We start from the raw sequence: 25,625 nt of genomic DNA, 5'->3' as shown, positions 1-25,625 counted from the left end.
TGGCCATTGCTTCTATTACCTTCAGTCATTCATTGTAACCCAACAGATGAGTGTAGCCTTTACCATAATGAAGGTTTTAAAAATTATTATTATTAAAACTTTTGGTCCAGAATAATGATTTTATCAAGGTAGAGAATTCCCAGTGTGCATGCTCTTAATATAGATACATATTAGGAGGCTGTTTGTAACAGATAGTCTTAGGAAATTGTCTATGGCGGAGAGGGGTTTAGATAAACTGTTATTCATTTGTAATCTCATTGACTGTGACTTAGAAATCATTTCACACAAATCAGTTTATTAGGATTGTTTAAAAAAATACATCCATAGCATGAAGGTCTTGATATCATCATACAACATCACATGACTTTTCCCTATTTTATCTTATTTTTCAATTAACAAGCATTTATTTTATTTCCTTTCCCCTATCCCCACCTCCAGTTAAAAAAAATTCTCGTAACAAATACACAGTTAAGCAAAGCAAATTTTCATATTGGTCAGGTCAAAAAAATGTCTTTCTCCTTCTGTATCTTGAATCTATTACCTCTGGGTTAGGAGCTGAGGAACTGCTGTACCATTGTGAGGGTGGGCATTTCATTGATCATAGATCATGTCTTTTGAAGCTGTTTGTCTTAACAATATGCAACATTACGTTAAACAGAGAAGAAAAGTCCCCCAAAGAGAAAGTTATATATAGATATGAACATACACATATGTGTATATATGTATATGTATGTGAGTGTATGGTATCATGGATGGAAATCAATTAAAGGGGAATCACTAAATGGGATCATTAGGAATCATCAAATACATTAAGAGCCAAAAGGGACTTTAGAGTCTCCCACTTTATAAATTAGGAAACTGAGACTCATGAAAGTGAATTGCTTTGACCAAGGTCACACGTGATACTTGCCAGAGCCAATATTTCAATCTAGGTTCCCTGACTCTAAAACCAGTACTCTTTTCAGAGCCACATTAGAAATTTATTAAATTACCTAGGAAATCAAAATAGATTTATTTAAATTTATCTGCTTTGAGAAAACCACAAATCTTAACATTGGTTAGAACTGAACTCCATTAGTATATGCAGTTTTTCTTTTCTTATCTTTTTTCTTCATGTCCTTTTAGGGTGGTCCTGTGCTTTTTATAGGCAACTTTTCCTTTAGCCACAACATATTCAATTAATTCTTGGTAGCCTCCAAACTGGTAAATCAAGTGTTCCCATCTAGGAAGAAATTAAAGCATTTCAATGTTGACGAGACACAAATCTCTCTTTGATAAGCCTCAGACCAATATTTTTAAAGATCTTGGATTTTATCAGTACAGGTAATATCCTCACTAGATCAGTTCCCAGCTAGGTAGGGTAGCAGACAGAGGCAGAAAGATCCTGGTTCAAATTCCACATTGGATAGAGCTTTGTGACCCTGGGCAAGTCACTTAATGTCTCTATCCCTCAGTTTCCTCATCTATAAAATGAGAGAGTTGGACTCAAGGTCCTTGAAGGTCATTTGAGGACTTATATCCATGATCTCTCCCCATACACTATTTTTTGGAACTTATTGTCAGAAAAAACAACAACAAAATCAGTCACTTTGTAAGACAGGGCTTTCCAGATGTAAGAGCATTTGTTGTCCAATAACAAACTCATGGTCCATGGTTTGGTCCATCCTCAATACTTTTCTCATTTGAGAAAAATAACCAGAAAAGGTCCCTTGGACCACAGGCAACTCCAACTTGAGAGTTATATCACTAACAAGGGTATACCTTAAGATAGATAGATAGATAGATAGATAGATAGATAGATAGATAGATAGAGGTAGATAAATGGATGGATGGATGGATATTACTGATGAGTCATAGATAGATGGATAGATAGATGATAGAGAGGAGATAGTATAGTTGATAGAGGTATAGATAGATGACAGACAGAAGCAGATAGATGATGGAGAGAGAAGAGATAGGTAAATAGAAAAATGATGGAGGAATAGATAGATGATAGAAAGATAGAGATATAGACTGATAGATGATAGATCAATCGATAGATGATTGGTAGAAGTAGGTAGAAACAGATGATAGAGTGAGGGAAGATGGGTAGATAGAAGATAGAGATATAGATAGACATATAGATTGATGGATGATAGGTAACAGGTGAAGTAGATAGTAGCAAATATATGATACAGAGAGAAGATAGGTAGAAAGATAGATTGATAGAGGCATAGAGAGATAAATTGATAGATGATAGATGATAGATATATATAAAAGGGAAGGGGAGAGAGGGAGAGAGAAAAGAGAGAGAGGAAGAAGGAGGAGGAGGAAGGGGAGAGAAGGAGAGAGAGAAAGAAGAAGAGAGAGGAGGAGGATATGGAGGGGAGAGGGGGGAAGGAGAAAGAGGAAAGAGGGAGAGAGAAGGTGAGGGGAGGGGAAGGGAGGGAAGGGAAGGGGCATATTCATTAGAAACTTAGGTGCCAGTCTCTGGGCAAAATGCTGGGGGCACAATTACAAGCCAGAGCTGAGGCAGCCTCAAGTAAGCAAACTTTATACTTCTTATTCTGGTTTGAGCCAATCCCAGATCATGGCTTGCTTTAGGGCCTAAAGGTGGAAGGAAGTGGAAGGGGAAAGGAGAGGAGGAAGAAAGAAAGGCTGCTATTGATAAATTCTGGGTCAGGTAGATTCTGATGTAGCTAATAGCAATTATGTAGCTAATAGCAATTATAATCCAGCAATAGGATTGAAAACACAACTTGGTATGAAGATGGACACAGGAAAGTAAGATGAGAAGAATCCCCACCTGGGTGAGCTGATGATAATGAGATCTCCCTGCTTGCCAACCTCCAGGGATCCATGGGTGTGAGATCGTCCCAGGGCATAAGCGGCATTAATGGTGGCAGCAGCTAAAGCCTCAGACATCGACATTCTCATGTTTACACAAGCCAAATGCATGACTGTGGACTAAGATAGAAATATCAACTCAAAGAAGAGACACCAAAGAATTGGCAACAACTATCTAAAGTCTCTCCTTAAATCACTATTAGTCTTGTTAAATAAAACAGTTACGATGTGTTAAATGTAAAACTGTGCTTTCAGCAGGGTCATATAATGGGTAGAGAGTTTCATTTGAAGTCATAAAGTCCTGAGTTCAAATCCCACTTCTGATACTTTCCAGCTGTTTGACCCAGGGCAAGACACTTACATTCTCTAAGCCTCCATATACCCGGCTATAAAATGAGATTAATAATAGCTATAGCACCTTCCTCACAGGGCTATTTGTGAGGCTCAAATGAGCTGATGTATAGGGTCTATGTAGTATGATTTAAATTGGTACTCAGAGTACCAAAACTATCCCTCACTTTACAGAAACTCTATTTTCACTTTTTCTGGACCATACCCAATGTGAATATTTTAAATCAGATAACTATGCCGTTTTATTTTTGGAGGGGGAAGGCAAGGCAGTTGAGGTTGTGACTTGCCCAAGTTCACATGGCTAGTAGGTGTTAAGTGTCTGAGGCTGGATTTGAACTCAGGTCTTCCTGACTCCAAGGCCAGTGCTCTGTTCACTGCACCACTTAGCTGCCCCATAACTATGCCATTTTTACAAAAGTATTTATGTTGTTACGTCTGACTTTTATTATAAGGAGGGAAACAGGGGCCCTTACAGACCCGTGGGGGCTTGAGGGAATAAGACAAATCATACAATTTAACCTCTTTGAATCTATTTATCTCATCTATATAATGTACCAGAGGGCCTCTGCACTCCCTATATTTATGTTCTTATGAATTCTAGATGGTATTTACTCTGTTCTGAGTACTGTGCTAAGCACTTTATAATTATCATCTCTTTAGATTTTAACAACAACCCTGTGAGGTGGATGCTTTCTTAGCCCCATTTTGTAGAGAAGGAAACTGAAGCTCTGAGAGTTTAAGTTACTCACTAGAGTCACGCAGCAAGTAAGTTCCTGGGCCTGGATTTGATCTCGGGTCTTCCTGAATTGAGGCCCAGCGTACTAGGCACTATGGTGCCACCTAGTGGGCAATAGCTGTCTGTTATACTGTCTTCAGTTCTGGGTATCAACCACATCCTCAGGTCATCAAGGATGGGGATGGTGCCATAAGACGTTTGACTGAAGGAACTAAGGGATGTTTAGCCTGAATTGGGGGGGGGGCCTTCAAATAATTTGAAAGGCTGTATCAGGTGAAAGGGAAATGAGACCAGTTCTGTTGAGCTCCACGGGACAGAACCAGTTTCATGGGGAGACAGTGGTAAGATGCCAGTTAAGTAGCAGAACCCAGGTCCTCCGATTCCAAACCCAGTGGTGGCACATTTCCTCCCGGCTGCAGAGAGGAAGGCTCTAGGAACCAACCTCCTCACAGGGTTATCCCAAAGTATAGTTAGCTTAGGAGTGGTGAGTCCCATATTCCTGGATGTCTTCAAGTGGAGATTGTATGATCCCTTCCCAGGAATATCATAAAGAATTTGTGTTTAGCGATGAGTTAGACTCCAGATGGCCTCTGAACTCTAGCCTTGAGATCCTGTGGTTTTTTGTTTCAGCTCATTCCTTTTTTTTTTTTTGGACAGCTCTGTCGGGAAGTTCTTATACACTCTTTGCCCAAGAGGGTCCAAACAGCATTGTAATGACTACATGTCTTGCCCAGTCTCTAGATATTTCCTGTTACCTTCCACAAAATCATTTTTTTTAATATTTAAAGAAATTAACCTGACCTGTGATTTTATGGTGTAAAGTGCTAGCAGGGAACAACCTCCACCAATGGACATCAGTATGTGCTATGTGTCTTTTAGCTTTAGAGAGTTGCTTAGGGTCACTGAAAAGTCAAGTGACTTGCCCAGAGTCACACTGTCAGCATGTATCAGAAGTGGAACTTGAACTTAGGTATTTATAGCCAGTTCTCTATCCAGTAGGCTATGCTGTCTCTATAGAGAAAGAATTATACAAAGGAATATCAAGAGGTTTTGATTCTCTATATACTTAGCAAAACACATACACACAAACACATACACACACAAACACAAACATAATTTACCATGGAAAAACAATATGCATTAGGATTGAAATCACTACCCAGAGCAACTATTACCCCTTCCTCTAGCATCTTCCTTGCTTGTGGTTGCTTCAATCTAGGAGGAAAAAGAGAGTCAGTCTTCACACCCTTTAAAGCCTAGCTTCAATTCTGCCTGCTCCATGAGATTTCTTGGTCACTCTCAGAGGGAAGTGGGGTTTTTCCCTTTTTCTTAATCCATTTATTATCCATCCACATGACTTGCTATTTGCAGATTGCAGAGGGATTTCCCCCCCACATGTACTGGATGCGTCATTTTCCCAAATCCTTTTGTGCATTTTTACTGGCTGACCCCTCTCCCTTTTCATCTCTTCCTCTTGACCTTCCTGACTTCCTTCAAGTCCCAGCTAAAATCCCACTTTCTACAGGAAATCTTTCCCAATTTCGGTTCATTCTTGTGCCTTCCCTCTGTTGGTTATACCCAATTTATCCTGTCTGTATCTTGTTTACACATAGATGTTTGCTTGTTGTCTCCCCAGTTAAGCCAATCAGATTAAATGAGATCATTGTAAAGCATAGAGCCTGGCACATGATCTATTCAGTCCTTTTTCAGTCATGTATGACTCTTCATAACCCCATTTGGTTTGCTTTTTTTTTTTGGCAGAAATTCTGGAGTGGTTTACCATTTCTCTTCTCCAGCTCATTTAACAGATGGGGAAACTGAGGCAGACAAGGTTAAATGACTTGCCCAGGGTCACACAACTAGTAAGTGTCTGAGGTGAGATTTTAACTCAGGAAGAAGAGAGTCTTCTTGACTCCAGACCTGACACTATGCACTATGGTGCCCCCTAGCTGCCCCACATAGTACATACTTAAATGCTTGTTTTCTCCATGCCCTCCTCATTAGATTGTGAGCTACTCCAGGGCAGGAACTTTCTTTTGCTATTCTTTGCTTTCCCGATGCTTAGCACAATGTCTGGCACATAGCAAGGACTTAATAAGTGCTTGTTGACTTATTAACTTACATTGAAAGTTTGTAGAGGATAGCATTCATGTCTTCAATTTGTAACCATATGAATTATTTAGGGATATTTATGAAGGAAATGAAAATCTATACATTCTCCCACACTGAATATTTGCATTTTGTGTGATCTATATAATTGTATCATTGATGCCATTAGTATGAAATTTCTGAAATAGCATACTTTGTTCTCTGAGGATCTAACAGTATTTGTGCATAGTAGTTATTCTATAAATAAGTGGGATTGTAAAATGTCAGACTACAAAATTTCAGAAAGCTAGGTCCTTGCCAGATGTTATAATTAGTGAATATACTTAAACATTATATGTAAATTTCAAGCAAAGATCTGAGGGAAGGGCATCTTGTCATGACTTAAACAAAGGACCTTCTGGATAGAAAATAGACAATTAAAGTATTCAGGCAACTAGCAAGCACGCACATTATTACATGTCAGTGATTTTTCTTTTTCTAGTTTTGTTTTGCGTTTTGCTGTGAATGTAGAAAGAAGGGGGCTGGGGTGGGGTGGGGGGCTGGAGAGAACTAGGTTCAGAGAAGTCAGAAGGAATGGTAAGGCTGTTCCTCTTTTAATAGGCTTCACCATCGGAAGAAGGCAATGACAAAATGAAACTACTGGCAGACAAGGAAAGTCATCTGCAAGGGCTTTTGATGACAATTTGACTTGAAGTTCTATGTAGCCATGCAATATTTTTACTCTAGGTCAAGGCCTCCTTTAGCAGTCTGGTGAAGCCTATGGACCCCTTCTCAGGATAATGTTTTTAAATTCATAAAATACAGAGGATCACAAAGGAAACCAATTGTATCAAAATGCAGTTATCGAAAATATGTTTTTTAAGGTAAGTTCATGGATCGCAAGTTAAGAACCCCTGAAGATATCAAGCTCCCCTAGGACCTTTCAATGTAGTAATACAACATGAACCCCTGCTGAAAAATTTATGAATTGAACTTGAAAAAATTTCTGATTTCTTCCTTAGGACTTTGCACCTAAGTTTCCTTTGTAGGTCATCATGGACTGAATCCCTGGTCAAGACTTGAATCCAGAGCCTTTAGCATACCATTTTATGAACCAGCCTGCTGTAATGACTAGCCCCAGTGGGACTATGGTAGGGACCTCCAGTAACTGACCTGGATGAAGCTGGTTTCTTAAAGGGTCTTCAGATATGGTTAAGAACTATACCTAAGGAAGGTAGAGTCATCCTTGGCTTATGAATGTGCCTTTATTCTTAGCAATGCGTTAAATGGCATTACCTCAGCATGTAGGCGGTGGTGGGTAGAAGGACAGCTGAACATTTTCCAGTTGCCATGGCAGCAATACCTGCATCGCTAACTTCTTCCAGGTGGCTAATTGCCCGAGCTCCTAGTTCAGCTCCAAGCTATGCAAAATGTACAGAGAAGCAAAGATTGACAGACATTAATGGTGGATCAATAATGAGATGCTAAAAAAATATGTTCCATTCCTTCTCCCCTCCAAAAATTAACTGTTATTGGCCTTTTTCAATTATGCTTTTTTTTTAGGTTGAATAAGTAATTTGTAATAGGAAATTCATTTGAAAATGATCATTAGCTAATTTATTGTTTCAAAGACCAGTCTGAAAAAAAAAATATGACTAGTTTTGTGTAGCATTATAAATGGGGTTTGTTGGTCCTGGGGCAAATACCACAGATTGCCCCTAAGAAAAACAAAACAAGATATTGTATGTGGGTCAAGCCACTGCCACATGGAGGGAATGTACAGAGGCTTGTCTCAGAAGCTGTCAAATGGTACCGTGGAGTAGAGTTGGGCAAAGCTCCCCCCAGCTCATCTTTTGGTATTTTCCTCTTTTAACTAATTACTCTTGCATTTAGGCTTGATTTCAGAAGAGTTTTAAGAATTTTTTTTTAAGTTTTAAGAATTAGAGCTATCAAAAGTACAATGATATACCTTGGGAGGTAATGTGCTTTCTGGGTATCTAAGTCAAGGTTTTAGGACTTCTCAGATATAGTCTTCTTGAGGGTAGGTAGGGACTGTTCCTATTTTTGTCTTTGTATTTCCTGTGCCCAGTAAAGTTTGGGGCACATAGTAGGTGTTTAATAAATGCTTGTTTACTAAGTATTGATTAATATTATAGAAGGTATTCTTTTTTAGGTATGGGTTGGACTAGACAGCATATGAAGTCCCTTCCAGCTCTGAGAGTGTGGGATTCTGTGCATTTTAAGCTCTTTTACTTCTATACTCCTGTAAGACAGGTGCCATAGACACTTTCTAATACTGGTTTCCTAGGACAAAGCCCTGATTTTCCCACCTTATTTACCGTTCTGCTTTTGGGAGCAGAGTAAGCACATTGACTCAGAAGAGTAAGGTTGATAATGAAAAGTCACTATCATGGTATTAAAAAAAAAAAGCGAGAGTGGGTTTGTAGGAAGTGCCCTGAAAGAACTTCATGAAAATAGATAAATTAAAAACACGTAACAGCTAATCTCAAAAATTTAGAACTCTATGCACATTTTGAGAGTATCTTGTTTAGTTTGAGATAAAGAGACAAGAATACGTGTGTATGTGCATGCATGTATGTGTGTGCACACACACAAATTATAAACATATACATAATGATAAACACATCATATACTCTACATACCATCACATATACATATATACACATGTATATGCTTCAAACATAAACATAGATATATGTATGTATATATGTATGTGTGTGTGTTATTAAACCCAGAGTCATATAGATAGTAAGTGTCTGAGGTAGGATTTGAACCCAGATCTTCCTGAGTTCACTATATCTGTTGCACCATCTAGCCATCACAGTTTATATATGGCATGTTTTCCAAATCTCACTATTATGGTTACTCTTCTCTGGCCATGCTCCAGTTTGTTACTGTTATTTTTAAAACATTGTGGAATGATCATATACCATGTTCCTGAACTTATGCCTCTCTTAAGGCCTTACCTGTGATCCCACTGGGCAACCAGGTGGTGCCATAGTGCATAGAGTCACAGACTTGGAGTCAGGAAGACTCATCTTCCTGAGTGCAGATGTTTACTAGCTGTGTGACTCTGGGCAAATCATTTAACTCCGTTTGCCTCAGTTTCCTCATGTGTAAAATGAGCTGGAGAAGGAAATGGCAAACGACTCCAGTATCTCTGCCAAGAAAATCCCAAATGGGGTCACAAAGATTCAGGACTGAAAATGACTGAACAACCAGAAAAAGATCCCATTATCTCTTCTGACTGCCATGTCACGTTGTTGACCCACATTGAGGTTGTAGAGCTCTAAAATTCCAGATCTTTCCACACAAGCTATGATTTAGACACATCTACACCACTTCATACTTGTGTGGTTGATTTTTTGAACCTAGTGATAGAACTTTGCATTTATACCTATGGAAAATTCATCTTATTAGATTTGACCCATCATTCTTTTTGGATCCTTACTTTTATCATCCAACTTGTTAAATATCCCCACCTACATCTTGCCAACAGCAAATTTAATAAACAAGGCTTTTATAACTTCTTTCAAGTCATTGATAAAAATGCTGAACATAATAGACCCAAGAAAAAATCTTTGTGACATCCCACCAACATCATTCCTCCATGTGAACATCTCTCCTTTCATCACTGGCCTGTGGGTTCAGTAATCCAATGGATTCTGAATTAAATAAATTGCATTGTCATCTAGTCCACTTCTCCCCATCTTGTCAACAAGGAGAACAGGAGAGACTTCATCAAATGCTTTGCTGACATCCAGGTATTCTACCTTTTCAGGATTCCCTGAATCTACTAATAGTGTCCAAAAAAGGAAAAGTCTCAGAGTCATTCTAGGTACTCCTTGCGAAAAATTTATATTGAATAGTCAAAAAAGCTGTGATGCTAATGAATGACATCACAGAGATTTCTCCCTTTCCATTGACATCACCAGTGGAAGATAAGATAAGTCAATATTTGACAAGCCAAAACCGCCACCACAACAACCAAGTGATGAATAAAGGTCAGTTCCCAGATTCAAGGGATAAAACCCTCACCTTGGCATATCAGTTTTGCGTGTCATTTGTTGACCTGGAGGATGCTAGGAAAAAAGCTTTGTGTGGTCTGAACAAGCATGAAGCTTCATCATATCTTACCAATAGCTGATAGAGCCTGACCCACTTTCCCTCAGTTTCCTTTTAGGTTAGAAGAAGAGAGTAGCAAATGTCCAAAGGATTTGGAAGCCTATCACATGAAGTAGCATGACTCAATGGAAAAAGGCACTGATTTGGGACTCAAGAGTTCAAATCTTGCCTCTTTCTAACTTTGGATGGCTTTGGATAAATTATTTTTCTGAGCCTCAGTTTTCTCCTCTATAGAAATGGGGCTGTAATATATGATATTTAAAGTTCTTTCTAGCTCTAAATCTGTGGTCCCCTTGTTCTCCTTGTTGTGTTTACTCCCCCTTCCAAAAGCATTCTGTGGGCTTTCTTATAGTGATTAAGTGAGCCGCCTTAGAAGGAAGGGAATAACACTGGGCAAGGGGAAGAAGCCAAAGCCAGAGCCGTTTGTCTTCAGGCAATGTCATGAGCCAGCTAGTCAAACAGACTTTGTCTGCTTTCTGCCACCAAGGCACTCAAAACCAGATTCTGGCTCCGACCTACCTTTCTAGCTTTATTGAGTAGTTCATTTCTCTTCACCTGCTCTAGATTCCATCTAAATGACAGCTGGGTATGCGTCTCCAGTCAAGAGGACCTGAGTTCAAATCTGACCTCGGACACTTGCTAGCTGTGTGACCCTAGGAAAATCACTTAATCCCCTTTGTCTCAGTTTCCTCAACTGTAAAGTGGGGATGATAACCGTACCTACCTTGAAGGATTGTTGTAACAATCTGTTACATTATTTATTTTATCTATAAAGTGTTTTGCTGACCTTAAAAGTGCTCTAAAATCCTGTTGTTTTTCTTTATTGTCATCATAACTTGCCCATAGTAGGCCCTCAATAAACATTTTTTTTAATTGAACACATGGGTTAGATTAGAAAATCATCACAAACACATTTGAAAAGGGTATACCTCAGCAGCTTTCATCGGGTGGAGTTCGTCCCCATGGAAGTTAATTTGTAATCCTATAGCTTTTCCCCCCTGAAGAATCCTTCTGGTAGAATGAAGGTCGAAGACCCCCTTCTCACAGAACACATCTATATTGTCGACATGGATTTCACCACGTTGGCAAAGTTCCTTCAGCTTAGGGAGGTGGTTGTGGACAATGTCATCAGCAGCTTCAGTTGGGGTTTTCCCTCTAATGGAAGAAAATATGGGAAGAGATGTCAAATGATTTTGTAAAGTTGTTGGTATTCTCCACAGAGAGAACAAGGATCAGAATATTGAGGTAACATCCATGTGGATGAGCAGAGCATAGATCTGGAGCTGGAAGGGGCCATAAAGGATCACCCTGTCCAACTCACTTTACAAGTAAGGAAACTGAGACCCTAAGAAATTAGTGACTTATTCTAGACTCCACAGGCATTAACCACTACAGTGGTAGGATTAGAACTCAGGGCCTCTGAATCCAAAGCCAGCATCACCTACAAGGCACTAAGCAAGTACTTATTGAATGGAATGAATGACCCCAGCAGGTCCACTGGCTGAGGCACATCTTCTTAAGTGTTCTGCTGCTAGCATTGTAGCCATCTACCCCCAAAGAGAGCTGTAAGTCATTAACCCAAGTGCCCTGTCACCTACCCTGTCCTTTATGCTCTGCCTCCTTATTTGACGCTAACAACCCCCCACTTTCCTATTCCCTGTCTCTCCACCCCCCAGATTATAAACTCCTTGAGGACAGGAACTTTCTTTTTATTAATTTTATTCCCAGTGCTTAGCACAGTGCCTGGAACATAGTAAGCATTTAATTAATATTTATTGGATTAGATGGAACTTGGTTGGGTTGATTGGATTCCAGAAACCATATATACCCTCTCTCTTTGGGGAAGGGGAAAGAACCCCTTTATTTGAGAGGCAGCATGGTACAGTGGTAAATTTGTGGGACTGGGAGTCAAAGGACCTTAGTTCAAATTCCATCTCTGCTAAATATTATTTCTGTGACCTTGATCTCTCTCAGCTTGAGTTTCTTCATCTGTAAAATGAGATAATTAGAATTGGGAAGTAATTGGGTGATGTGGTGGATAGAGTGCTGGGCCTGGTGTCAACAAAAACTGAGTTCAAATCCAACCTCAGACCCTTACTAGTTGTGTGCCCTGGGGCAAGCCACTTTATCCTGTTTGCCTCAGTTTCCTCATTTATAAAAATGAGCTGGAGAAGGAAATGGCAAACTACTCCATTCTCTCTGCCAAGAAAATCCCAAATGGGATCCCAGAGTCCAACACAAGTGAAGAATGACTGAACAGCCAACAAGACTCACTGGTCTCTGAAGGGCCTTCCTGTTCTAAATCTATGATCCTGTCTTCTTCCTCAGCCTCAGTTTCCTAATCTGTTAAATGAGGAGGTGGGATTGGATGGTCTCTAAGGTCCTTCCCGTGGTCCTTTGATGCTTCCTCAGAGTGGGAAAGTGAAGCATCTTTCAAAGAGTTATCTGCCCAGCCTCCTCTTTGGGGGAATGTGAATGATCGCATAGCTAACCTGTTTGATCAGAGCAGTGATTCTCCACTCCCTTTCCCTCTATCCTCCCCCCACCCCGCATCATTCCTTTTCTCTTTAAAGTCATGGAGGAATATCAGGGGATAACAGACTCTCAGAGGGGGCATAGTTAACTCTAGGAAAGACATTTGAATTACTTGGGCACTGAGTGAGCTCCGCAATAGGTCGAGGAGATGCTGATATCCAATTCCCTCCGAGCCCGTTCAATGACTCTCAGCATCTTCAGTTCTGTCTCCAGGTTCAAGCCATACCCACTCTTGCATTCAACCAACGTGGTCCCTGCCCTCATCATACAAAGCAGTCGGTATCTGAAAGTGTTGAAAAGCTCTTCTTCTGATGCCTTCTGGGTATGTTCCACAGTGAAGTTTATCCCTCCTCCAGCCTGGTGTATATCCATATATGTAGCACCTGCCAACTGAGCACAGGTTTCTCTTAAGAATAATGATAATGGGGGCAGCTAGGTAGCACAGTGAATAGAGCATCGGCCCTGGAGTCAGGAAGATCTGAGTTCAAATCCAGCCTCAGACATTTAACACTTACTAGCCTTATGACCTTGGGCAAGTCACTTGACCCCAATTGCCTTGCCTTCCCCCCCTTCAAAAAAAAGAGTAATGATAATGATGATAACACTGATAGCTAAGAGTTATAGTGCTTTGGGATTTACAAATCACTTTACTCCTAGGACTGATGAATATATAGATACATGTAATCTCATTTGATAACCCTTAGGCACAATTGTTTTGCCCATTTTATAGATTAAAAAAACTGAGGATAAGAGATGGGGTGATTTGCCTTGAGTCACATGGCTAATAAGTGTCTGACACAGTATTTAGAATCAGGTCTTCTTAGGCTGAACTACCATGGCAGTTGATAAATCAACCAATCAACCATTAAGCTGGTTTAGTTGTTTTTTCAGTCTTGTCCCACTCTTCATGACCCCATTTGGGGTTTTCTTGGCAAAGATACTGGAGTGGTTTGCCATTTCTCCAGCTCATTTTATGGATGAAGAAACTGAGGCAAGCAGGGTGAAGTGACTTGCCCAGGGCCACACAGTTATTAAGTGTCTGAGGCCAGATTTGAACTCAAGAAGAGGAGTCTTCCTGATTTTAGACCCAACATTCTATTTACTAATAGCACTGCTGAGCTGCCAAAATCTGCTATATATGCCAAGGCAAATAGTAAAGTGACTTGCCCGGGGTCACACAGCTAGTAAGTATCTGAGGTCAGATTTGAAAGCTACTGCACTATTGAACTGCCCAGGTATTTGCAACGTGCCAAGGAATATATTTGGCACCAGGGTACAAAGACAAAAGTGAGTAGGTCCCAATCCTCCAAGAGCTTACATTCTACAAACACACACAGTACATCTGTAAGTATGAAAGAGATGTTTACAAAACAAAAAAGGTAATGGGGGTGTGCTACAAATGGGGGAGGGGATCAGAAAAGCCCCCATATTGAAGGTGGTGTTTCAGCTGAGTCTTGAAGGAAAGGTCACTAGATAGGCCAAGAGGTGAACCTGAGAAGGCAGTATAATTGAGCCTGAAGAACTAGTGTCTACAGACAAAACGCTTCAACACTTCAGGTGTCTGTGGAAATTCTCACCCGTGAGACAAGCCATCACCCCTCTGTGTCTCAGCTAACAGTTTTAAGAGGTCTGAAAAGTTCTGCCAGCTTTGGCCAACCAGATGATGATTCTCTCTGAATGTGACCAGGCCAGTCCTCAGATCATACGATTTGGGGGACAGAAGGGACCCCAGCAACTATCTAGTCTAGCACATGCTTATCTATAGCTCAGCTGCAGACCTCTAGTGACAGGGAACCCCCGCTTCCCCAGGCAGCCCATTTCCCTTTAGGACAGCTCTCATTAGGATTCTCTTTTCAGTTGTCAAGCCTAATTTGGACGCTTAGCAACTTCCACCAGACAAACAGTACACTTGAGGTGTCAAACTCACTGCCTACAAACTGCCAGCCAAACTCCCAACTATGGCCTGAGACATTTTAGAATGTAATTGGGAAATATTTAACAAAATAAATAAAAATACAAGACATATATAATGTTGATTTTCTAAGTCAATAGGGAACCTGCAGAGATCCCTTTAAATTTGAGTTTGACACCAGTGCAATTCACTACTAGGCCCATGCTGAAAACCTTCTCAATTTTGTAGGGTCAAAATTTAGAGCTAAAAATGAACAGAAAATCACTGGTCTAGAGGTAGAAGGGATCTGAGAATCCTTCTTGTCCAATCCCTTCATTTTTACAGATGAGGAAACAGATGCAGAGTTAAGTGACTTGCCCAAGGTCACACGGTTAATAAGTATCTGAGGCTGGATTTGAACTCAGGAAGAGGAGTCTTCCTGCCTTAAGGCCCAGCACTACATGCACTATGGCACCACCTGGCTGTCTCATATCCATCTCTCTCTATATTCATATCCATATCTATATATCTATTAATGTCGATATCTATATCTGTAATCATATCTATATATCTATTTATAGCCATATCTATCTCTATATATACATACACATAACTATATCCCCATCCATATCCAAATCCAAATTTATATCTGTATCCATATCTATATGTATGAGTATAGATAGATATTGATATAGATAGGCCCATAGACAGACATACGTGTATAGGTAGGTAGATACATACATGCATACACACGTACATACACATGACCTTGTGGACAGGTATGTCCCTCTCTGAGGAAAGCCTGTGGCCACCATGACTAAATCTAATGTTGTTCCAGGTGATTTCCCAATGGTTCACACAGACAGAGCAATAAAGACATGAAAACATTTAGAAAAAAATATTTAGAAAGGACACTTCAAATATCTGAAGAGATGTCACCTGAAAGAGGGTTGGTTTGTACCTTCTTTGTCCTAGAGGGCAGAAAGAGAAGCAATGGATACAAGATGACATGGCAAACTTAGTTTAGATAGAAGGGAAAATTTTCCAATTAGAGTCATTTGCAAATGGAAGGGACTTATTTGGGAAGTTATGAGTTCTCTCCTCACTAGAAGGCTTCAAGCAAAGGTTAGATGACCATGGTTTTGTTTTAGAGTGTCTTCTTATTCAGGTGTGCGTTGGACTTCTTGGCCACCTCTGAAGTGCCTTTAAGCTCTGAGATTCTGCCATTCTGTGATTTTTCTAATGGTTCAAACAAGCAAAGCAATATAGAAGAAGATGCATTTATTAAATATCTACCACATACTAGGCACTGTGCTTAGGACTGGAGATACAAATAAGAAAAAGAAAGACAGAAATTGCTGGCAGGATGCATTTTGGGAGCTGTGTGGAATATAGATTGTATAAAAAATGAGTCAAATACAGGAGAAAAACATTCTAGAACAAGAACCATCTGCCTTCCTTCTTTATTTTAATGTCACCAACCACAGATATTACCTTCATTGCAAATTCATGAACTCGGTCCCCAGCCCACACTGGATGAGTATGGGCATCCACCAAACCTAAATGAAACCAGCAACACAAGTTAACCCCTTATAGAACATGTACATTTTGAATATGTAATTTTTTCATGCAAGTTTTTTAATGTATGAGTTTTTTTTTTAAATTCATTTACTTGAGTGATTCAAAGTACTTGGATATAAACCAGATTCCACAGGGATTTGTTCTTGGTAAAATATACAAATAACACTTCCTTAATTCAGCTGGAATACTTTATCATGCTATTTCTTTTTAATGCCCTATGTGGCAAGTTACTATGACTATATGTCAGGGAGCATGGAACCATGGGCTAGAGCGCTCAATTTAGAATCAAGATAACCTAGGATCAAATATGCTTCTGACCCTTCCTGAATGTGAGAACTTGGCCAAGTCACTATTGTCCTCTATAGAGGAAGCCTCAAGTCCCTCATTTGTAAAAATCAATCAATATTAAATATCTGCTATCTGTCATGGAAAGCACTGAGAATGCAAAAAGAAAATAGTTCCTACCCTCATGAACAGTGATGTCAAACTTGAGTAGAACAGAGGCCATTAAACCCTACCTAAAGATCCCTTTCCTGTAGCATGGTGACTCAGAAAACCACATATTCATATTATCTGTGTTCTATTGTATTTTTATTTTTTTTAAATATTTCCCAGTTACATTTTTACCTGGTTCTGCTTGCTTTTTGCCTCATGTTTGATATCTCTGTTCAATAAGCTTACATTCTATTGGGCATATAACAGATAAATACAAAGAGTCATCTAAGGAGGGAGAGAACACTGTGACTAGAGACATCAACAAAGGCTTCCCGTTCGGAGATGGCATAGGCTGAGCCTTGAAGGAAGGTAGGGGTCCCAAGAGACATTATAATGGAGGAGAGAGTACCAGACATGGGAGACAGCTTGTTCAAATGCACGTGTCAAGACACTGAAAGCCAAATTTTGGAGCAGCAAGAAAGGGGGGCTTGTTTGGGTGGAATGTAGATTGTGTGAAGGGCATGTTTAATGAACCTGCCAAGGTAGACTGGAGCCAGACTGTGAAAGGCCAAATGGAGGCATCTATACATCATCTTAGAGGCTATAGGGAATTACTGAAAGCCACTGAACAGAAGAGTGAAATGATCAGAAAGATGGTTTTGTAAGCTGTGTGTGGGGAGAGACTGGGAAATAGAGCTGGGGACCAATTCGTGTTTCAGTATTCCAGGCAAACAGTTATGAGGGCCTGAACTAGGGTGGTGGTCATATGGGCAGAGAGAAGGGACAGCGTTGAGAGATGTTTTAGGAGTAGAAGAAGTCAGACGTGGCAGAGGGAAGGGCTGAGCTCAATGGAACTCGGGTCCTCCTGACTCCAGGCCAGCGCTTTACTCACTGTGCCACCTATCCGTCCCTCAGAGTCATATTTTAAGGACATAAAATAAAAACATACCAGAAACTAGGTTTCCAGTCTCTAATCTCCCATGCTGTTCCTCCCCTTGCTGTATGTAATGCATATTGTAAACAAGGACGTTTTTACCTTGCTTGAAAACATATTGGAATAATCACATAATGACCCAATGTGAACTGAAGGGTTTTGCTCCAACCTGGAGCTTAGACTGTGTTGGTTGGTCTCCAGAGCTGTCCAGTACCAAGGGCTCCTGACCTCATGATGCTAGTATCTCGGTCATTTTGTGGTAGGTATAACAATAGCTAGCATTTACCTAGCACTTTAAGGTTTACAAATATTATCTCATTTGATCCTCACTACAACTCCCTGTACTGGGAGGTAGGTGCTATTTCTATTATTATCCCTCTTTTATAAATGAGGAGACTGAGGTTTAGAGGTTTAAAAGCCTTGAGTGTCTGAGGCAGACAGAGTCACTCAAGGTCACACAGCTAGTGTCAGTCCAGATCTGAATGCAGATCTTCCTGGCTCCATCCACTGAGCCACTTCTCTGCCTAGGATATCCCTGGAGTGGAAAAAGGGTGCACAACTCTTTTTTTTTTAAGCTAACATTTATACAGCACTTACCATGCACCATGCACTGTGCTAAGTGCTTTACACTTATTATCTCATTTGATCCTTTACAAACAACCCTGGCAGGTAGGTTCTATCATCATTCCCATTTTAAAGATGAGGCAACTATGGGAAGAGAGAAATGAAATGACTTGCCTAGGGTCACACAGCTAGTAAGTGGCTGAGGCTAGATTTGAACTCCTGTCTTTCTGATTCCAGGTCCAGCAGCTCTATCTACTGCGCCACATAGCTGCCAAGTGTATCCCTGGAATGAAGAAAGGAAGCTCAACTATGCTGCTGTCTCTTGACAAAAATATTCCTTAAATATAGATAACTCTCTTTGGTCACTGGGTCCCATACTGCACCAGGGTTTTAAACTCATAAGGTCTGCAAAGCTGAAGGTCAGAGGCTAGTTTGAGGTCACCTTTGAGACTACTAACTCTTGAACTGGAAGGGTCTCAGAGGTCAGAGGCTCATTTTACAGATGAGAAAACTGAGGCCCAGAATGTTGAAGTGACTTGCCGACGAGGCTACAGTCCTAGTACAAGTCGGGATCTGAACCCAGGACTTCTGATTCCAAATTTATTGCTCTCTACTCTCCACACATGTGAAATATTTAGTAAGATTCGTCCTGAAAAGAAAAAAAAAACTGGCAAGGATCTGAGTTCAAATTCATACACAGCTACATTCTGCCTGTGTGACCTAGAGTGAATTCTGGGTTTCAATATTTCCATCTGTAAAATGGGAAAGGGACAGGGTAGGCCTAACAGCTGATCTGTGAGGTGACTCCTAACTCTAGATACAGGACAAGCAGGCTGTCACCCATTACTCACTCTCACTACTACCAAAGGATATTAAAGCCCATTTTTAATGGCTAAACCAAAGAAGTAAGTACCTGGTAGAATGCATTTTCCAGAGCAGTCAATCCTTTCCTCAAATGATATTTTAGAAAATTCTCTTCTGATGGCATCAGCTGGACCTATGGCCTTTATGCAACCATCTCTGGGGGAAAAAATGGGATAGGATAATGTAATTCCTTTCATATGTCAAAAGATCTGTGGTTCCATCAGAGAGGACACTCCCATTGCTAGTGTAGCTGGCAACTCATTTGGACCTCAATGGATAGTTCTGTGAATTGCTATGAACAAAAACATTCAGCACTAGATGAATCACCTTCTGGTGAAAAGGGTTTTCTCACTTCCAAAGACTAGTTTGAAGATGACAGATGGCCATCCACCAAATAGGCTCAGGCCTTTCAGCTTGCTAGGACCTGTCAAAATTTGCTCTCCACCTGCATACACATTGAAAGTGGAGAACCAGGGCGGTTAGGTGGTGCGGTGAGTAGAGTGCCAGCCCCAGAGTCAGAAAGACCTGAGTTTGGATCCAGCCTTAGACACTTAACACACACACGCACACAAAACTAGCCGTGTGACCTTGGGCAAGTTACTTAATCCCAGTTGCCCTCCAAAAAAAAAAAAGCCAAAAAAAAAAAAAAAAGGAAGGAAGTGGAAAACCAGAACATTGTACACAGTAACAGCAACATTGCGCCATGATCAACTATGAATGACTTAGGTCTTCTCAGGAATACAATGATCTAACACAGTTCCAAAGAACTCATGATGGAAAATGCTATCCATATTCAGAGAAAGAACTGAGAGAGTCTGAATGCAGAGAGAGAAGCGGACTATTTTCACTTTCTTTATTTTTTGTGTTTTTTTTATTTTGTTCTGTTTCTTCTTTCACAACATGACTAACATGGAAATATGTTTTATGTGATTGTACATATATAACCTATATCAAATTGCTTACTGTTTTAGGGAGGGGGAGGGATGGGAGGGAGAAAATTTGGAACTCAATTTTATTAAAAAGTGAAAGTAAAAAATTGTCTTTACATGTAATTGGAGAAAAATAAAATACTATTTTTAAAAAAGAAAGAAAAATGGAGACTTAAGTCAGTTACCCAAATAATTTCTTTGAAAACTCACTTTTGCCTCAAAATTTCCAGGAACTGGAAGAAAAATATTTTTACTTTGTTTTTAGAACTTAAGTTATTAGACAATTATCTTAATTCTCTTCTTGAGCTTGGGTATATTGACAAAGAAATAATAGTAAGCAATGTTAGAGTAACCCAGCTTTTTCACTTGACATTTATAAGGTAAAAATTCGCTAGAGTTTTTTTTCATCCAGACCTGTGATTTCTTCAGTGTAGGAACTTCCCAGTGTGGAAATTGCCTCTCACCACTGTATGCTGACTCTTAAGTCCAAAGATCTTAACTTGAAATCTAGGAACTCAAAAAATATTTTGATAACTATATTGAAATATAATTTGTATTTCAATATAATTGATTTCCCTTGCAATCCCATGTATCTTATTTATTTATGCATTTAAAAACATCTGAGATGGGGTCAGTAGGCCTCACCAGATTGCCAAAGGACTCCATGATGTGAAAAGGGGTTAAAAGCTCTGCTTTAGACATCATTTTTTCTCAATGTGAGTTTTCACATCAACCATAACCTACTTTGGGGAGCAAAGGACTGCTTCTCCTACAAACTTTTCCCATTTTTTGCAATACTTAGATGCATAATAATAGAAGCAACATAGTATATCAGAAGGGACATCGAACCTGGAATCAGGAGACACACCTGAATTCAAATCCTGTCCCCCAACACCTACTAGCTGTGTGACTATGGGACAGGGGGCCTCAGTTTCCTTATCTGTAAAATGGGGATAATAATATCTACCTCCCAGAATTATTGAGGGGATCAAATTATATTGTATATGTAAAGGACTTTGAAAACCTGAAAATACTGTATAAATGCCAGTTACTATTTTTCTTTCTTTAACAATTTATTTAGTAATATTTTATTTTTTCCAATTATATGTAAAGACATTTTTCTTTTAATTTAATTTTTTTATTTTTTAGTTTACATCATTCATTTCAACAAGATTTTGAGTTACAAATTTTCTCCCCATTTTCCCCCTACCCACTGCCCCAAAACAGTGATCCTACTGAATATCCCCTCCTCCAAATTGCTCTCTCCCATATCTTCTGCAATCCCCCGCTCTGACTTTCCAGTAGGGCACAGTGGATCTCTATGCCCCAGTGCCTGTATATCTTATTTCCCAGTTACATGTAAAATAATAATATATTTTTTTAAACATTTTATTTTAAACCTTTGAATTCCAGATTCTTTCCCTACCTCCCTCATCACCCACCCTTATTGGGTAGATAAGCAATTCAATATAGGTTGTACATGTGTAGCTATGCAAAAACATTACCATAGTGGATATATTGTGAAAGACTAACTATATTTCCCTCCATCCCATCCCACCCCCCCCACTTGTTTTATTCTCTATATTGGTCCTGTCCCTTTTCAAAAGTGGGTGCTTCCAACTTCCCTCCCCCCAGCCTGCCCTCCCTTCCATCATCCCCCCTCTCATCCCCTTCCCCCCTACTCTCTATAGACATTTTTCAACATTATTTTTTTAAAGATTTTTGAGTTCAAATTTTTCTCCCTCCCATTCCCCCTCCCCCAAGGAGTCAAGCAATCTGATATGGGTTATACATGCACAATCATGTAAAACAGATTTCCACATTAGTCATATTGTGAAAGAAACAGAAAAAAAGGAAAAACCACCCCCAAAAAAGTGAAAATAGTGTACTTTGATCTAATGCCAGTTATTATAATTATGAAAGTATTTTGCAAACCCTAAAGTGTCCTATAAATGCTGACTGTTATTGTTTCTATAAAGTGCCTCAGAATGTCAGCTATTATGAAATGTCTTTTATTCTCATTACTGTCTCATCTTCCAATTAATTATAGGCTCATGGAGCTACAGAGCTGAAGACCTTAGAAGACATCTGGTACAACACACTCATTTTAAATGGTTTTTTTTTTAAAGAAACAGTATTTTTGTAGCACTTTACAAATCGATCTCATTTTTTTCTTTCTTTTTTAAAAATTAATTTGTTTGTTTACTTTTAGTTTACAAGATTCAATTCCACAATTCCTTGAGTTTCACATTCTGTCCCCCTCCCTCCTCTCCCCTCCCCCCATGGCGGCATACAGTCAAGTATAGGGATCTGTAAATACTTTCACATTAGACATTAGTCAGGTTATAAAGATGGATTGTATCAGATGGAATGATAAAGAGGAAATAAAACTAAACAAGAAAAGGAAAAAGATCAAGTAGTTTGCTTCAATCTGGATACAAACTCAGTTCTTTCTAGTTCTTTCTCTGGATGTAGACATCTCTCCATCATGTACCATCTCATTTTTATTTTCACAATAACCCCGGGATCTAGGTGCTATTATTATCCCCCTTTTACAGATGAGGAAACAGAGGCAGGCAGAGATGAAATTACTTCCCTAGGATCTCCTAATGCCTGAGGAAACCACATCTCAGGTTTCCTGAATTTTAGGTCTGGCACTCTAACCCCTGTACCACCCATCTACTCAGTTTTTAACCACCAAATATGGAACATGCTTCTCATTCCAGAGACAAACACACTTTATGAGAAACAGAGCTCCCCAAAATGCTCTGTTCTTGAAGACTATTGCAGAAAAGAACAGAAATGTGCCTTGGTCTCCGAGATCTCCACCTTAGTGGAACCACAGTACTCATACTTTGTTGTTTGTTGGGACAGCTTCCCTTTTCCCTGCCTGTCACTCCTCAGAGGCTCATTACTACTAATTCAGAGTACCTGAAAAGTCTTTGTGATGTTTTAAGCTTTAATAGCTCAACCCAGGGAGTTACATGATGCAGTTATTACTAGGTCCATTTTAACAGAAGAGGAAACTGAGGATCAGAGAGGTGAGGCTTCAACTTTCTCATGGCCATCTAACCATACAATTAATGCAAGTATTATCTGGGGGAGGCAGAGGGGAAGGGGTCAGATCTAGGGGTCCAGATCTAGGATTTCATATGCAGAAACTCCCTTCATTGATACAAATCTGAGAACTCCTTAGTAACTTAAACTTTTGGAGAACTGGCTATTAATGCTATCAGTAAATGTAATAACTTTAAACTATTAAAACTATTATTAATTTTAGTAAACTATTCAAGCTTAAAACTGCCCTAAGACTTTTGGGACAACCCATAACTGTGAGTCAAACAGGTGAGAAGAACTGAAAAGAAGCTTAGATTTCAGATCGAATGCTTTGCTATGTCTGTGACTCTTAGTCTCCCTGAGCCTCGGTTTTCTCATCTGTAAAATGGAGACAATGCTTTCTCTAAGTCACGGGGCAGTGTAATAGAGAGAGAGGGTCAGTCAGAAATACCTGGGTTCCAGTCCTACCCCTGACACATGCTACCTAGTTGACTATCATAGAATGTTTCTGAGCTCCAACCCAGTTCCCTAAGTTTAAATTAGTAAGGAGCCATCAGATTTGTGTCAATGGAGGGAGTTTCTGGGTGTGAAATCACAAGTCTGGTCCACACACTGCCCCCCCCCCCGTCCAAATAATAATATTTGAATTGTAGAGTTATATGGCCTCTGATTCTCAGTTTCCTCCTCTGTAAAACAGAACTAGTAATATTTGTATCATTTCCCATCTTGAGTTGTTGAAAGGAAAATGCTTTATTAGCCTTAAGAGTACAGTAGAAATATAATTGCTGCCACTAACAATATTATACTTAAGCCAACTGTGTGATCATGAGGAAGTCACTTGACTCCTCTGGGTCTGTTTATCTTAATCTGTAAAATGGGGTGAATACTGGCATCACCTAAGCTTGTGGCAAAGAAAATGCTTTGAAAACCATTTAAACACCATATGAATGGGAGTTGTGGTTTTACAGTCAAGGAAACTGAGGCTGAAAAGTTAAATGATTTGCCCAGGGTCACAGGGATAATAAGTGAGGCTGAATTTGAACTCAGGTTCACTCTGACTTTAAACCCAAGACTCCATCCACTGTCCATCTAGCTGCCTCTCACAAGAGCCTCGCCCCAGACAAATACTAGCTATGTAAGCCCAGGAATTTCATTCTGCTCCTCTTCATCTGTTAAATGAGAATAATAATACGTACAGTGCCTATATCTTGAGGTTTAGTGAGGAAAGCATTCTATAAACCTTTAAGCAGAGCTGGGAATTAGTGTACTACCTTGGGAAACCCCCAAAACCACTTCCCATCCGTGTTTTGATAAAGCATTTGCTGCATTAGTCATTTTAATAACACCCACTGGGCCATCTAGACTAGAAATAATCTCTATCAGATCACAGGTCTACAGCCTCAGCATCCCAGTCCTGCCTTCTCATCTTCAGAATTAGGAAATTGAGGCCCAGGGAGGTTATGTCACTTACATGGTTATCAAATGTCTGTGGCAGGCCCTTTTAGCTACACCCACAGAGTACTGTTGGGAGAATTTGAACCCAGATTCTTTGACCTCAGAGTCAGGACCCTTCCTGACTTCCTAATCAACTATTGGCTCACAGAATTTCAGCGGAAGGCATTCATTTTAACTAGAAAATACTGGCATTTCTATTTGGAATAGTAATCATGGAAATAATGTTAGTCCTGAAGTTAAAGTCGAATCCCAGATGGCAGATTATGTGTGACCTTGGGTAAGTCATGGAACTTCTGTGCCTCAGTTTCCTTATCTGTAAAATAAGACAGTTGGGTTAGATGACCTCTAAGGTCCCTTCCAGCTCTAGTGCTATGAAACTGCCTTAACTAGCAGCTAGGTGGCACAGAGGCTGGAGGACTGGATCAAAACAGAAGTTCAAATCCTGCCTCAGACGCTGTCTGCCTCAGTTTCCTCATCTGTAAAATGAGGATAATAACAATATCTACCCTCCAGGCTTGTGAGGATCAAATGAGATCGCATTGGTGAAGTGTAAGGGGCTAATTACTTTGGCATCCTCTAGGGGAAGAAGATCAGGAGCTCCCTCTTCCCTCCCTGGACCCTTTGAACAGCTAGAGAAAGAAATAGTAAAGTTGGCAAATACCCACGGGAAGGACATGGGCTCCCCGTTCCCTGCAGATGGCTGTCCCACCCCCCCACACCCCCCCTAACCCTCCCCCTCCCCCAGGATTTGGAGCCCAAAGGTCATCAGTGACTTAGGGCAAGAAGTCACTCAGTCCATCGGCAACAAGCTTTTAAGAATGTTAATGGTCGCCTGGTCCAAGTGCTTTAAGCTCAGAGTCCTAAAGATTAAATAACTTAGCCGATATTACGAGGGCTTTAAGTGTCAGAGGCAGAATTAAGTCCAGCCCCCTCTCCAGGCCTTCCCCTCCCCTCCCCCACCTAAGGCCAGTCTCACCCAGTCAAAACAGGGGAGAGGGGGGCCGCCTGGGAGGTCCGACCTACCCGCCCACCACCAGGCTGGCGTTCTCCAGGATGGCCAGGCTCCGCATCGCTTCCCCCGCCAGATAGGGCTCGCCCTGGGCGCAGACCAGTACCACTTGCTGCGCGTTCTCCAACAGGAGTCTCTGCCTCCCGCTCATGGTGGCTGGTGGCTGCAGAGACTGGGACCTGGGGAAGTGCGAGCTGGGGACAACGAGGAGGGAGGGCAGTGGC

At 40.3% G+C, this 25,625-nt stretch overlaps 1 protein-coding gene across 1 annotated transcript; it reads right to left on the bottom strand.

Annotated features, from left to right (window-relative positions):
* Positions 1-284: 284 nt before the first annotated feature.
* Positions 285-25,625, bottom strand: AMDHD1 (amidohydrolase domain containing 1). The gene is made up of 9 exons (XM_069095192.1): positions 25,416-25,625; positions 19,001-19,107; positions 16,068-16,132; positions 12,795-13,072; positions 11,077-11,302; positions 7,298-7,422; positions 5,035-5,128; positions 2,786-2,946; positions 285-1,222 (listed from the first exon to the last, which is right to left on the bottom strand). Exons 1-9 carry the CDS (start codon positions 25,550-25,552, stop codon positions 1,099-1,101), a joined length of 1,317 nt encoding a protein of 438 aa, XP_068951293.1. The 5' UTR covers positions 25,553-25,625; the 3' UTR covers positions 285-1,098.

The sequence above is a fragment of the Petaurus breviceps genome, unplaced genomic scaffold, assembly GCF_028583685.1.
Source record: "Petaurus breviceps papuanus isolate PSGF00001 unplaced genomic scaffold, PetGlider_PUasm1.0 225, whole genome shotgun sequence".
In the NCBI taxonomy this organism is placed as follows: domain Eukaryota; kingdom Metazoa; phylum Chordata; class Mammalia; order Diprotodontia; family Petauridae; genus Petaurus; species Petaurus breviceps.
Note: the sequence above shows the minus strand (reverse complement) of the source record. Positions and strands in the feature narration are given on the sequence as shown.

What these genes read in the sequence shown, in the direction of transcription:
- AMDHD1 (XM_069095192.1), bottom strand. Translation starts at nt 25,552, where the DNA reads ATGAGCGGGAGGCAGAGACTCCTGTTGGAGAACGCGCAGCAAGTGGTA. An exon ending in ACCCGATGAAAGCTGCTGAG is followed by an intron (nt 7,423 to 11,076) that starts GTATACCCTTTT and finishes CATTTTGCATAG; the next exon opens with CTTGGAGCTGAACTAGGAGC. An exon ending in ATTATCATCAGCTCACCCAG is followed by an intron (nt 1,223 to 2,785) that starts GTGGGGATTCTT and finishes ATTTCTTCCTAG; the next exon opens with ATGGGAACACTTGATTTACC.